The following is a 13878-nucleotide window of genomic DNA, read 5'->3' on the forward strand; positions in this document are numbered from 1 at the left end:
CAGTAGTACTAAGGCTGTTTGAATGTAATACTCAGTAGTACTAAGGCTGTTTGAATGTAATACTCCCATCTAGGCGCAGGTCTGAGTCGGTCTCTCTTCTCCAAGGTTTCTGCCTCCATTCCTTTCCCTTCATACACTTCTACGGCCCTCCAGGGGCCCCTCACACCCGCTCTACCCTTCCATCCTCTCTCCCTCTCTCCTCCCTCTCTCTGTTCCTTCCTTCTCTACTCCCTCTCTCTGTGTACTCCCTCTATCCCCCCTTCTTTCTCCGTCTACTCTCTCCTCCCTACCTCGCTCCCTCCCTCTCTGTCTGTCTCCTCCCTCCCTCCCTCTCTCCTCCCTCCCTAGCTCCCTCCCTCTCTGTCTCCTCCCTCCAACTCTCTCCTCCCTCCCTCTCTCTCTCCTCCCTACCTCCCTCCGTCTCCTCTCTCTGTCTCCTCCCTCCCTCCCTCTCTCTCTCCCTCCCTCCTCTCCCTTCCCTCCCTCCCTCTCCCTGTCTCCTCCCTCCCTCCCTCTCTCTCTCTCTCTGCCTCGTCTCTGGGTCTCTCAGTACCCTGTGCTCCGTGTTGTCTGGCTTCCCCAGCAGCTCCACTAACGTCCTCCATGACCCCCGTGCTTCCTCAAGCCTTCCTGCCCTCCACCCAGGGGCCTCACACACACACACACACACACACACACACACACACACGCACGCACACACAAAAACAGACGGAGACACACACAATGACGTGGACACACACACACACGGAAACAAACGGAAAGAGACACACACAAAGACACGGACACACACACAGGCAGAGACGCGCACTCGGACGTGACCCGAGTTGGGGGGGGGGGGGGGGGTCTTTTGACATTTATCGCCGGCGCCGGCGAGATGCTTGAGGCCAGGTGTCTTTCCACCGGCCCACGTCAGCGGCATACTGCCCCCCCCCCCCTCCCTGCTCCGCCATCACACGGTAGAACCACTCAGTCACGCTCCAAATATACTCCACACATGTACAGGCCACACACACGGGCGCACGCACCCACCCACCCACCCACCCACCCACACACCCACACCCACACCCACACCCACACCCACACGTAATAGTTTCATAATACCTCCACTAAGGACAATGGGTTTAGCCTTGGATGCCTTACAAACCTGCGATTGTGAAGACCGGTTTTTCACTGTGTGTGTGCGCCTCCCAGGCTGAGGGCATAATGAGGCTGACTCAATGAGGGGTCAGGGGTCAGGTAAACCAGGGTGACCTCCGACACGGCCGACGCTCACGCCCAGATGGCCGGGCTGTGCACGGACCCGGCGCTGCCGGGGCAACGGCCTGGAGGGTGTTTGAGTGTGTGTCTGAGCCAGGGTGACTTACACACACACACACACAAAGTGACAGACAGACCAACACACACACACACACACACACACACACACACACACACACACACACACACACACACAAAGTGACAGACAGACCAACACACATACACACACACACACACACACACACACACACACACACACACACAAAAGCATTAAACAGAAACCCAGAAGCCTTCGATGACACCAGATGTCCTGACGGGCGTCAGCGTGGACCAGACCGGCGTTATAACTCACACCTGCACGGCGCTTGCTAACACACACCTGCACGGCGCTTGCTAACACACACCTGCGCGGCGTTAAGTTAACACACACCTGCGCAGCGTTAAGCTAACACACACCTGCGCGGCGTTAAGCTAACACACACCTGCGCGGCATTAAGCTAACACACACCTGCGCGGCGTTAAGCTAACACACACCTGCGCGGCGTTAAGCTAACACACACCTGCGCGGCGTTAAGCTAACACACACCTGCGCGGCGTTAAGCTAACACACACCTGCGCGGCGTTAAGCTAACGCACACCTGCGCGGCGTTAAGCTAACACACACCTGCACGGCGCTTGCTAACACACACCTGCGCGGTGTTAAGTTAACACACACCTGCGCGGCGTTAAGCTAACACACACCTGCGCGGCGTTAAGCTAACACACACCTGCGCGGCGTTAAGCTAACACACACCTGCGCGGCCGCGTTGTCGTCGGCATACGACTGTGGAACGGAGTGCGTCCGACTGGAGGTCGCGTGACGCGGGAAGCCAGAACGGCTCGGACGGACCGCCGTCCTCCTCCTCACGCCGCTGCTGACTGAACGCCACGTGCTCCCCGCGTCCTCTCCTCATCCCTCCATCCCCTCCTCTGTCCTGTCCTCATCCCTCCATCATCTGTCCTCATCCCTCTATTATGGTTGCCGTGGTTAACGGTGTTAGTGGTATTAGGATGCAGACTGATCACATCACTCGCCCCTGCAGTCGTTTGGCTTGTTCTAAAAACAAACAAAAAGGAAAACCCATTCAGTTCATTTTCAAATATCAGCGCCCACGTTCATCAAATAACAAAAAAACTCTTAATTTGTGAAATACTAAACTAGCTAGCTAGCTACCTCTAAATATGGATCTGGCACGGATTAGGTTAATTCACTTGATAACAAGTCTGGTTACGTTTTGAAAACCATTTATTCTGTTGATGGGTAGATTTTATTTATCTGAGTTTTATCTTCTTTCTCTGAAGTGCTTTGAGCAAAATTACTTACAAGGGCGAAGCATCTGTCACAGACAAGCCTAGGGTCCTCGGAAGCTCACCAGCCCCTGGACCCACTCACTGAAGACCCACTGACCCAACCGACCAGAACAAATTCCTAGCATGTGTAAAAACCTACCTGGCAATAAGACTGATTCTGAAGAAGCAATTCACGCTACAGAGATCGTCATGTGTTTGTCATGAGTTTATCACCCGGTGGGAAACATGCTCTCCCTACCCTCCATCCCCCGCGTTGCTATGTGGGCGCCATGTTCTCCAGGCTCCGGCTCCACTGGGCCCTGGGAGGGTGTCGCTGCGCGTTAGGCAACGCTGCGAGCGAGCATGAGTGAGGCGCACGCGTCTCTGCGTGCGTGCGTACGCAGGCGAACGTGCTCGTGGGGTTCACGGACGCTCTCGGAATCAGAGACGATAAGCAGACGAGGGCCGAAAGCATTCGTGTATTTTTAGAAAGCTATGCGGCTGTGAGCTCACCTTTGGTTTTCGGATCAGCAACCTGGAAGAGAGACAAGGAGAGAGAGAGAGAGAAAGAGAAAGAGAGAGAGAGAGAGAGACGGGTTAGAAACTGTAAACACAGGAGTTAATTCTAACTAATGATTAACGTGCCACCACCTCGGGCCGGTGCCATAAAAAGGTGGTGATAAAAACTTAATAAGTAGACGTCCGAGCGGAAGGATTCATTTTAGAATCAGGAAGGGAACGGCTCAGCAAATGTAGTATTTCCGTGTGTGTGCATGTCCAACAGCTAAGTGGTTACACTGCAGTGAAACAAGCCTGCCAAATTGGATTCTGCCCACATCCCAGTTCACACAAAAGAAACTGCCAGGCGTGTTCAAAATCCATGAGCTGTAACGATGAACGACTTAGGAACGTGGAGTCGAGGAAATGCACGCGCACGCACGCACCCACACACTCTACTGGGTCTGACTGCGGTGTGTGTGTGTGTGTGTGTGTGTCTGTGTGTTAAACGCCGCTCGGCTCCCAAACCCAAACACAAGCACGTACGGAACATTGCCCGAGGGGAGGCCAGCTGAAAAGCAGTTTTTGGCTCGGTGCACGTGTGAACGTGCGTGTGTGTGTGTGTGTGTGTAAGGCCCGTGCGTGCGCGCGAGAGCGTCTCCAGATGCGCTCACCTTTCTCGGAGCAGCGTCCTTCTTGGTCTTTTCTTCTGGCCTTTTCTTTTTCTTTTCTTCCATCAAATGGTTCACTTCTCGTGTTGCTAGCTTCCCTCAGCTGGGGGGAGAGAGAGAGAGGAGGGAGAGAGAGAGGTTTTAAGGGGGGCCGTGAGAGGCGTGGAGTTCATTGCGGGGAAGGAGAGACACCTACGCTGTCTCCCCCCGAGCCTCTCTCCCTCCGCGCTCGCTGAGGGTCAGAGGCACTAGAACTTTCTGAAGGGGGGCCTTGGAACGCCGCAACATTCAGCACTTTGGAAGCGGCCCAAGGTGTCACAGAGAGAGAGAGAGATGGGGAGAGAGAGATAGATAGAGAGAGGAAGAGATGGAGAGAGAGAGATAGAGAGAGATGGAGATAGAGAGAGAGATAGAGGGAGAGAGAGAGAGAGAGAGATAGAGGGAGAGAGAGAGAGAGAGAGAGAGAGCGAGCGAGAGGCTGCAGCCGTTTCCCAGGGCCCGTCTCCAGCGAGTCTCTGGCCGTGGGGAAAATGAGATGGCTGCAGGGCCAGAGAAACAACTTTATTTCAGCCTTTATTTCTTTTGGCTGGAGTTTGGTGACCGTTCCTGGAAACTATTAACAGCGCGATGACTGTACAGCGCAGAGAGCGTGCGTGCGTGTGTGTGTCCTGAAAGGTTCGGCCCCTACTGGACAAAGCCATTAGCTGGTCACTGGGCGTTGATTTTAGTGGCCTGACAAATTGGTCAACATTGTCCATGTCGGCCCCAAACTGTTGGTCTTCCTCCCAGCTCTGCTTGTGGTTTGCCTGCTGTGCTGTGACTCTGCTGGCATCACACTGTCCTGTTTAACTCTGTGTCTCTCTCCCTCTCTCTCTCTCACATACACACACACACACACACACGCACACACACACACACACACACACACACACACACGCACGCACGCAAACACACACACAGCCCTGTCCTGCACAATAAGGCCACTGTGCTACTCTGATGTCGGCGAAAGGAACAGAACCATCTCCAACAGACTCTGTGACCTCACACACACACGCACACACAAACACACACACACACACACGCTAGCAGCATCTGACTGACCCAAGTGGAGGGGGGCGGTCGGTGTGTGTCCTCAGGGCCAGACAGACAGTCAGGCAGGCAGACATACAGACAGAGTAGCTGCAGAGAGACAGACGGTGTCCACAGGGGCCCCGGATATGAACATGAATACATTCTTGTCGAATGACAATAATAGGGAGTACAATGATAGGCTGCCCTCGTGCTGTGCTGCCCACTGATAGGGGGAGGGAGCTGTCAATCAAATAGATGGGCAGGCTCTGGCTGACGGAGAGGATCACCACAGGGAACTGCATTAGACGGCAGTACTGACGAGAGGAGGGAGAGAGAGAGAGGGAGGGGGGGAGAGAGAGAGGGGGAGGGGGGGAGAGAGAGAGGGGGAGGGAGAGAGCTAGTGGAAAGACGAGACGGCCATTAACTACTGCCAATCACCATAGAGAGAGAGAGACTGAGGAAGACTGCCATAGCTGTAATAAGAGAGGACAGTTTCACACTTGTGCTCTCTCGCACACGCACGCACGCACACACGCACACACACACACACACACGCACACACGCACGCACGCACACACGCACACACACACCTTCATTATGAGGGGGCTGTGTGTGTCTGTGTCACACCAGTATCTCTCAGTGGGCATTGAGGCTGCCCCTACCACAATAAATTGGGAGCTGGACGTCGTGTGTACGTGTGTGTGTGTGTGTGTGTGAGAGAGACGGCCGTCTCTCAAATCTGCCTATTAACGAGGCTCGCTCCCTCCTCTCGCCCCCCCTACGCGGCTCTAACGAGCCTATAGGCTGGCACCTCCGCCCTCGTCGTTACTCCCGCAGCCAATCGCAGTGCTTCGTGCGCCTGGCGGGCGTCACCAGCCCCCCCGCCCGTCCGCCGATATTTCTTGGATCCCGTCCAAGAAGGGGGTTGTGAGAAGGTGGCGATGATGAGGAAGGTGTTGATGCTCATCGCGATGAAACGATGCCCTCGCCATCAGATTGGGGGGGGGGGGGGGGCAGTCGAGGCATCGGGGTGGGGGTCGGATTGGGGGTCGGGGTGGGGTATTAAAAATATCCGGAAACCCCGTGTGCGCGCCGGAAGTTTCCGGGCACAAAATCCCGTGGCCTAATCGTCGTCGTCTCCCAGATGTTCCGAAATGAGCGCACCCATCTGGCGACTGCTGTCACAGAGGAGGAGGGCGGGCGGTAGCTATGACGACAGTAATAATACCACACATATTTGTTTACCTCGTTTCCGGGGGAACGCTGCGTGGGAGGAGGCATTTGAATCGGGGATTACTCACGGCTGCGCGCGTCGACCGGCGGTGCAAATAGAAGCGGTGGTAGCGGAGGATGTACTCGGGCTCCCGGAAGCCCCCGGAAGCTCACAGCAGCGAGCCCACGGGCCAGGCTAGCCGGCCTGTATCTAACCTAGCCAGCCGACTGCTCCGGGATACCGTGCCGTGTTGCGATGCGCCGCGTGCCGATTGCCGATATTGTGCTACAGATTTTCTGACGGCGGAGGGAAATTGAAGGGACCTAAACAGAACGGCTTTCCATGAAGTGCTCATGTGGGGGGGGGGGCTCATCCTCTCAGGAGGATTAGTCAACAGGGGGAGGGGGGGGGGGTGGGTAGAGGGAGGTGCTACACAGCCTCCAACACACCTTTAATTACCCCCCGGGGGGGGGAGGGGGGCAGGTTGTGGCGCGATAGGGGACGGAGGGAATAGAGAGAGGGGAGAGGGAGGGAGGGAGGGAGGGCAAGATACAAATTTAAAGGGAAAGGATGAGCAGAGAGAGGGGATAGAGAGAGAGAGGGAAAGAGAGAGAGACAGAGAGAGAGGGGGAGACAGAGAGAGGGAGACGGAGAGAGGGAAAGAGAGGGAGAGAGAGAGACAGGGAGAGAGAGAGAGGGAGACAGAGAGGGAGACAGAGAGGGAGACAGAGAGGGAGCAAGGGAGAGAGAGAGAGGGAGACAGAGAGACAGGGAGAGAGAGAGGGAGAGAGAGACGTGTCAGCACAGTGTAGGGTGAAAACCAAGGGCAGAGAGACCGCATGCCTCTATCTCTACGTGCCTCTCCACATGGTCTCGGGTGCTGCTGACACCGTCAACCCCCCCAGCCCTCACCCACCCAGAGTCACGCCGGGTCTGGGGGTTCAAGTTACACCAGGGGTGCAGAGAAGGAGGGAGACGAGACCGATGACCTCCTAACATGGGACAGGCTCCATGTCTGACCTCCTAACATGGGACAGGCTCCATGTCTGACCTCCTAACATGGGACAGGGCCGGGCTCCCACGTCTGGGTCACAGGTTGCCGCAACTTCCGTCTAGACTCGGGACGACCGACGCTCGTCAAATCGTAACGCCATATTGCGTTCTGCCGTCTCCCGTGAGCATCCGAGCATCTCCGTGAACTCGCTCTGGAGAGCTAGAGAACGTTTCTCTAGTATAACTTCCCTTCTTTCATGAGCTTTGCGCGGAACCCGGCGGAATCCAGATTCAAGAGCCGGTGTCGGCGAGGGAGTCGTGCGCGGGAGGCGGCTTTTGATTGGAGCGCACGTCGGGAGCAGACGCCAGGAGCTGTCTGCACACCCCGGGGAGGAGGAGGAGGAGGGGGAGGAGGGAGAGAAAGAGAAACAGGCAGATGAAAGGAGAGGCAGAGCAACACCAATTAGGAACGACAGCAGTCGGAGAGGCAGGCGGGGGTGAAGAGAAAAGCCCGGAGTGTGTGAAGGGAGTTAGAGGAGGAGGGAGAGATACCTCACTGGGGAGAGGACGGGCGGAAAAACGCAGCAGGATGGAGGACGACAGGCGGAGAGAGAGAGAGACGGAACAGCCTCGGTAGTGAGCGCCTGACCAGATGTGTTTAAAAGCAAGCGAGCGGAGGATGAAGGATAGAAGTGTGTGTGTGTGTGTGTGTGTGGAGGGGGGGTGGGGGGGGAGTAGGGTGCAAACGCCTCAGACCGTACAGTCGTGCGCAGAGAGAGAGAGAGAGACGGAGAGACGGAGGGTGGGGGGGCGTTTCCTGGAGCAGGGCCCGAGCTGTCATGGCCGCAAGGCAAACACAGAGCCTGGGCCCAGCACGGCCGGAGAACGCCGACCGCAGGCGAGGGGGGTGAGAGAGAGGGAGAGAGAGAGCGTGATGGAGGGCATCGAAGAGAAGCGGAGAGAGACCGAGAAGCACCCACACAACCCTCAAGCCGACAGCCTCCGTTCCCTCCATTAGCTGCTCTTGCGGCTAGGCTAACACATTAGCGTAGCCACCATGGCTCTCCCGGGCCCTTTTACACAGGCAACAGCCTGGACGCCCTTAAAACCTGGAGAGGAGGGGGGGGGGTGAATAATCTCCTCGGGCGCCATTACAGACAAGCGGCCAGCGTTGTCCTCGTCCTGAGCAGGAGCGGAGGAGGGGGGACGGGGGGCAATGACGACAAGCCTGTAAATTCCTCAGCTGATAAGCGACAACAACACAGTGGGTTGTCAGCGCTGGACGGAAAACGGTGCGGTTGTTTACGGGGGGGGGCAGGGGGCATCGATCGCAAGCATACCAGCCCCACACACTATGGGCCCCGTGTCAAAACATGCAGCAGCTTGGACAGTGCGGGAGCAACAGCAGCTAGCTAGCTAGCGCGGCTACGCTAGCTCAGCAGGACTAGAGGAGAGAGACTGAGGGAACTTCTCAATGAACGGGGAGAGTAGTACATGTCGGTTCTTCTTCTTGGCTGCAGGCACTGAGAAGAGTGCACGCGAGAGAGAGAGACGAAAAAGAAAAGCTATAAATAAAACGCCTTTGATGTTCTCCTCCAGAAATTAGATCTGGAGAGTCTGGGCCTCATTCCCCCGGCAGGTGGATCTGTAGCGCTGGCCTGCCTGCTCGGCTGGCAGCTCATTAAGAGAGAATATAACACACAAAAAAAAAAACTGTTCCAGACAAACGGATTTGAAACGTACCGCAGAGCGGAGCGAAGAGGAGAGAGAGAGAAACGGAGGATGTCTAAAATCGGGGTGTCACGACAACTTTGGAGGCTCCCTTGTAGTAGTGTGGCGCCCTCGTCCCGAGCTGGGGGGTGGGTGGGTGTCGACAAGCCTGTAAATTCCTCGGCTGATAAGCGACAACGCCACAGTGGGGTGTCAGTGCCGGGCGGGGATGCGGCGCTTCGTCTCCTCCTTCCGAGCTCCGACAGCACAGACAGTGACTGACCTTTGATAGCCAGCAGCCGGGATTTACTGTATCCAGCCTTATCTGATCTGGACGGACACGTCCGCTCGGCTTGGTTGGTTTGTTTTGAGTGAAACAAGTCGATTTGTGAGACACTCCGTCCATTACTGGCCGAAACAACAATGGAAAACGCGATAAGGCGAAAGACTTGAGTTACATAAAATAATTGTCAATGGCTTTAAATTGCACGACCAGCCCTCGGCCACTATTACAATACGGACCGTCCAAGGCCATGCAGCCGATCTGCTGTAGTAAACAGGCAGACGGGGTCTGATGAATGGAGCCAGTCGGCTACACTCCCAACAAGGTTGCTCTGACATTGACTGTCTTGCAGCGTCAACCATGGCAGAAAGAAAGACACACACACACACACACACACACACACACGATTGCAGTCTACTTTACTACTTTAGAGGCTTGTCAAGAGCCAAAGCACAATACAAACCCTGAGAAAGAGAAGACGAGTGTTCTGTGAGAAGACGAGTGTTCTGTTTAGCTGAGGAAACAAAGACCTATAAGATGGAAGAGCAAGAAACGATGTGTGTGTGTGTGTGTGTTTGTGAGTGCGTGTGTGTGTGTCACTTGCTGAGTCCCTGACCAGGCACCACTGAATATGTCATCATTACGCTAGGTGAAAGATATGCCGGTATGAATGTCATTCATACCCAGCCTCCGTAAAAGAAAGGGGTGGATTTGCCAGACAGGAATGTGCGAACAAACAATGTAACAACGTCACCTGGAATAGCACTCCACTTGTGCGTGCTTGTTTGTGTGTGTGTGTGTGTGTGTGTGTGTGTGTGTGTGTGTGTGTGGTGGTGAGGGGGGGGGATACAACAGAATGAACTGTGGTGCATTTTTTAAATGCAAACCAGAAAACAACGAAATGAAAGCCAAAAGAACAGATGATGCACCAACACCGATGGCCTTAAAAGCATCATCACACAACCAGCAAACAGCATTAAAAAGACTCGAATCCCATTAGCCGACAATAACTGGTTTATGGTTACCCAATAGGGCTTTAACTGGCCTAGCAGGGCCCCGGTACAGCACATCGCCTGGACAGCACGTCCTGCTGCTTCCTGTGAGGGGCTGACATGGGATGCCTCCTGCTCCACATCTCTTCAATTAGCCGCCATAGAGAGAGAGAGAGAGAGAGAGAGAGAGAGAGAGAGAGAGAGGGAGAGAGGAAGGGGTGGGGTGGAGGGACGGAGGGAGGCCCCTGCTTCGACACTGGACATTCCCCTGGATCGCTGCCAAGACTCACAGCCCTCCCTCCCTCTCCTCCCCCTTCTCTCTCTCCTCCCCCTTCTCTCTCTCCTCCCCCGCCCCCCGGCCCACCCCTGCACCCCCGCCAGGCCTCCCGACCGCCCGCCCCCCCCCCCCCCCCCTCTCACGTAGCAGACGGGAGCGGGGGAGCGGGCGCAGGCTGCGCCCCCCTCTCTCTCTCTCTCGGCGGTAGCAGAGGCCCCGCCATGGGCCTGCGTACGCAGCGCCAGAGAGAGCGGAGCTTTCGCACGCGCCTCGAAAACAACGAGACGGTTACCCACCGGAGTCCTTGAAGTAAACGACATTGATTCTGTTTACTTTCAGGGGAAATGGTCGAGGAAAAGGACGAGTGCCCATAGCAAAGACGAAGACACGCGGAGGAGGCCAGACATCGCACAGCTTTCGATTCATGTCCTGAGCGATTAAACCGGACACACAGCGCAGCAGCTGTTTGACTGTGGAGGCTTTAACCCCAGACTTAAAAATACCCACACGCGCAGTCAAGAGATTCATAAATGGCTCATAATGGCGACAGCAGCAGCAGTAGCATCTGTAGACCTATAGCAACAGTAGCAGTTGTGGCAGTAGTAGTAGCAACAGCAGTAGCAATACTAGTAGCAGTAGGAACAGTAGTAGTAGCAGTAACAGCAGCACAACCGTATTAGTAGCAGTAGCAACCGCAGTAACAGTACAAGTAGCAGTAGAAACAGCAGTAACAATACTAGAAGCAGTAGAAACAGCAGCAGCAGCTCAGTAGTAACAGTGGCAGCAGTAACAGCAGCAGCACTAGCAACAGTGAGTTTAGAGGCTGAACAGCCAAGGCCAGACCAAGGTCATGAGGATCAGGGCACCCTATGTGGCCTCGTTATTCTCTTCCTGGCATAAGGCTAACCTTTCTAGCCTTCACGGTTGCTAACGGCTAGGCTACACCGTCACAAAGAGGCAGCGGGATAAACATGAGATTAAGCAAGATGTTTTTAGCCTGCAATCAAACTGGATTCCCAATCTCAAACTCGTGCCACCAGCTACGTCGGAGTTGATGGCGTCAAACCAGCTCTGGTTCCTGGCGTTTCCGGGGTCAGCCGGTGTCAGGTCCGTGCTCCCGGACTCTACTTTGGTTTCCAGCAACGGATCCTGACGTTCACAGAGGAAATAGGGTTGCCGGTTACCGCTCAGCTCGGTTTGACTCAGATCAAAACAAACGAGTAACGGCGATTGCTCTGAGTCAAAAACGTTCTCTGGCCATCGTTGTATTCAGGCGTCGAACCTTGTCAAAAAATACTAATGCCTCTTTTATGACGTAATAATGAAGCGCTCCCATCCTTTTATGGGAGTCATTTCTTTGCCTGAATTACCCTGTGTACGGTGTAGATTAACACAAAGCCACAAAGCGGCACTAAGCAACATATTTACTACAGCATGAAGACATGTCTCGCCGTCAGGCTAGCCCTCCCGAGTCCCAGAGCCCCCCACTGTCCAGCCGCCTTCTGTTAGGGGGACCTGGGCCTGGCTGCTGTCTGAGGGGGGCGGGGAGGGTTAGTGAGGCTGATCCAAAAACGTATGGCAGCGCCCGGTTCCCCCACGCTAGGAGCCCCCCCCCCTCCTCATTTTCACACTCTGAATGCAGAGCCCCATCCCAGGCCTTTTCCCACCCCTCCCTCTCTCCTTCCCTCCAGGGGAAGGGTAGGGAGGGGGTGAGGGAGGGCCCCCGACCCTGGGAGAGAGGAGGGCCGTCGGGTTGGGGGTGGGCTGTCAGCTGGGCGTCTCGGGGAGGAGGGTACCTCCCGACCTGATTAACAATGGCGGCGCATTAACCAACTGGCTGGGCCTTGAGCCTGACATTAATGGTCACACACTCCCGCAGTTAAGCGTGTTAAGGATTCTCAGCCATGTCTCCCTCCTTCCACAAACACACACACGCATACACAACCACCCCATCCGCTGCATTTTCATGTCATCGCCCCCACTGGTGTGTGACGATGGAGATGATACGATGGAGATGATACGATGGGCAGAGAGAGAGAGAGTGAGAGAGAGATTGAGAGGGGACAGAGATGTCAAATAAGGAGGGAATAAATTGAAGGAGAAAATTATGTACTTCAATTAAGACACGCAGGAGATATATTAAAAGCCGTACTCCAGCACCTTGGGACCGGGTTGGGGTGGAGAGGGAGCAGAAAAGCAATGGTAGGTGACGGTTCAATCAAAGACTCCAGGTTCCTCACTAAAAAGGGATGGGAAGGGGCCAGGACTGCGATTTCTAATACCGTACATGTAAACACTGAGAAATTCTGCACTTTCAGTGGTACTGACTGAGCTGGCATGCCACAGCACCCCATATACACCGGTAATAAGTAGAACCGTCAGCTTTTCATCCAAACCTTGGGGAAGGCTGATGGACTTCGCTTGAAAACAACCTCTGAACTCACCTCACTTCAAGAGCCTTCTCATATTACATGTAACGTTACATTGACAAAATCCAGTTCAGTCCAGAGCCATTGCAGCCAATCGTAAAACAGAACTGATACAAGCCTCTGCCGCCAACCTGTACACACGGGTACATTTAGAGATCAAAAACGGACGGATTTTGATTAGTAAAACTAAAAACCCGGTCACTGAGAACTTATCAATGAATCACTTGACGGTGGCTTGCCAGCGAGAAGGCTACATTACAACATACAGTCCATTTGTGCATACAAAAAGCGTACATTTTTAGAAGTTGGTATGACGCAGTCGCTATAGCCTACATTGTCAATTTGATGCATAAATGTAAAACAAATGCAAGGAATTGTAGCTAAGCTTGTAAGAGAGGTATGTCTGTCTTAGATGAGTTAGATAGCATTTAGAAACGTTATAACGTGACTATAATGTTAGCTGAGCCAACTACGTTCAAGCCGACGGTGACAGAGTCAACATGCAGTAATGTTACAAGGGTAGACATGTCATCCTTACCTTGCGTCTTCACACGTTGGGCTTTGGCAGCTTTCAATTGCGAATTGGTGCATGGCAGAAAACGACTTGGGAAAACATTTTTTCGATGCCTTTTCTTACAGGTACCCGTAAAAATGCTAGTTGAGGATTTCGGTCGCAGCGTTAGCAGCAGCCCGCCACCGACAACCAGGTCCAGCGCTCGAGCGGTTCACCGACTGGATTAACGTTACCGCTCGAGCAGCTTCTCATAACAAAAATACCGAGGTAAATTCTTACCGGCTGGTCAGCCGGAGATATCAAGTACTTTGTATTTAGAGCAAAAATGCAGTAACGTTAAAACAATACTTGGTAAAACAGCAATGAACGTCCAAGTAACGTTAGCAAGATATAGAGAAAACACGAAAAACACAGCTAGCTAATGAAAAACAATTTGACTCAAAAAGCAGCCAATATGCTAGAACTAGTTGGCAATAGTCATGGACTGTTGCAAGGTTTTGCAAATTTTGAAATAAATCAGGCAGTTTTCAGTAAATCGCTGATGAGTTCGCATAGGACAACCGATGGCGCAAGCCAACTTGTTTTAAAGTGCAAATGAAATCTTTTTCTCTTGTTTAGGGTCGCTAGCTGAAGAGCTAGCA

At 54.0% G+C, this 13878-nt stretch overlaps 1 protein-coding gene across 1 annotated transcript in view; it reads right to left on the reverse strand.

Moving 5' to 3' along the window:
- The window catches only part of tnrc6c2 (trinucleotide repeat containing adaptor 6C2), a 39007-nt gene extending 25437 nt beyond the window's left edge, over nucleotides 1-13570 (reverse strand). Inside the window, 3 exon segments of the mRNA XM_084441420.1 lie at nucleotides 3100-3121; nucleotides 3759-3858; nucleotides 13262-13570. Coding sequence (XP_084297546.1) covers nucleotides 3100-3121; nucleotides 3759-3821 — 85 coding nt within the window. The 5' untranslated portion in view covers nucleotides 3822-3858; nucleotides 13262-13570.
- Between the last annotated feature and the right edge of the window lie 308 nt (nucleotides 13571-13878).

This window comes from Borostomias antarcticus (genome assembly GCF_949987555.1).
Source record: "Borostomias antarcticus genome assembly, chromosome: 7".
Lineage (NCBI taxonomy): Eukaryota > Metazoa > Chordata > Actinopteri > Stomiiformes > Stomiidae > Borostomias > Borostomias antarcticus.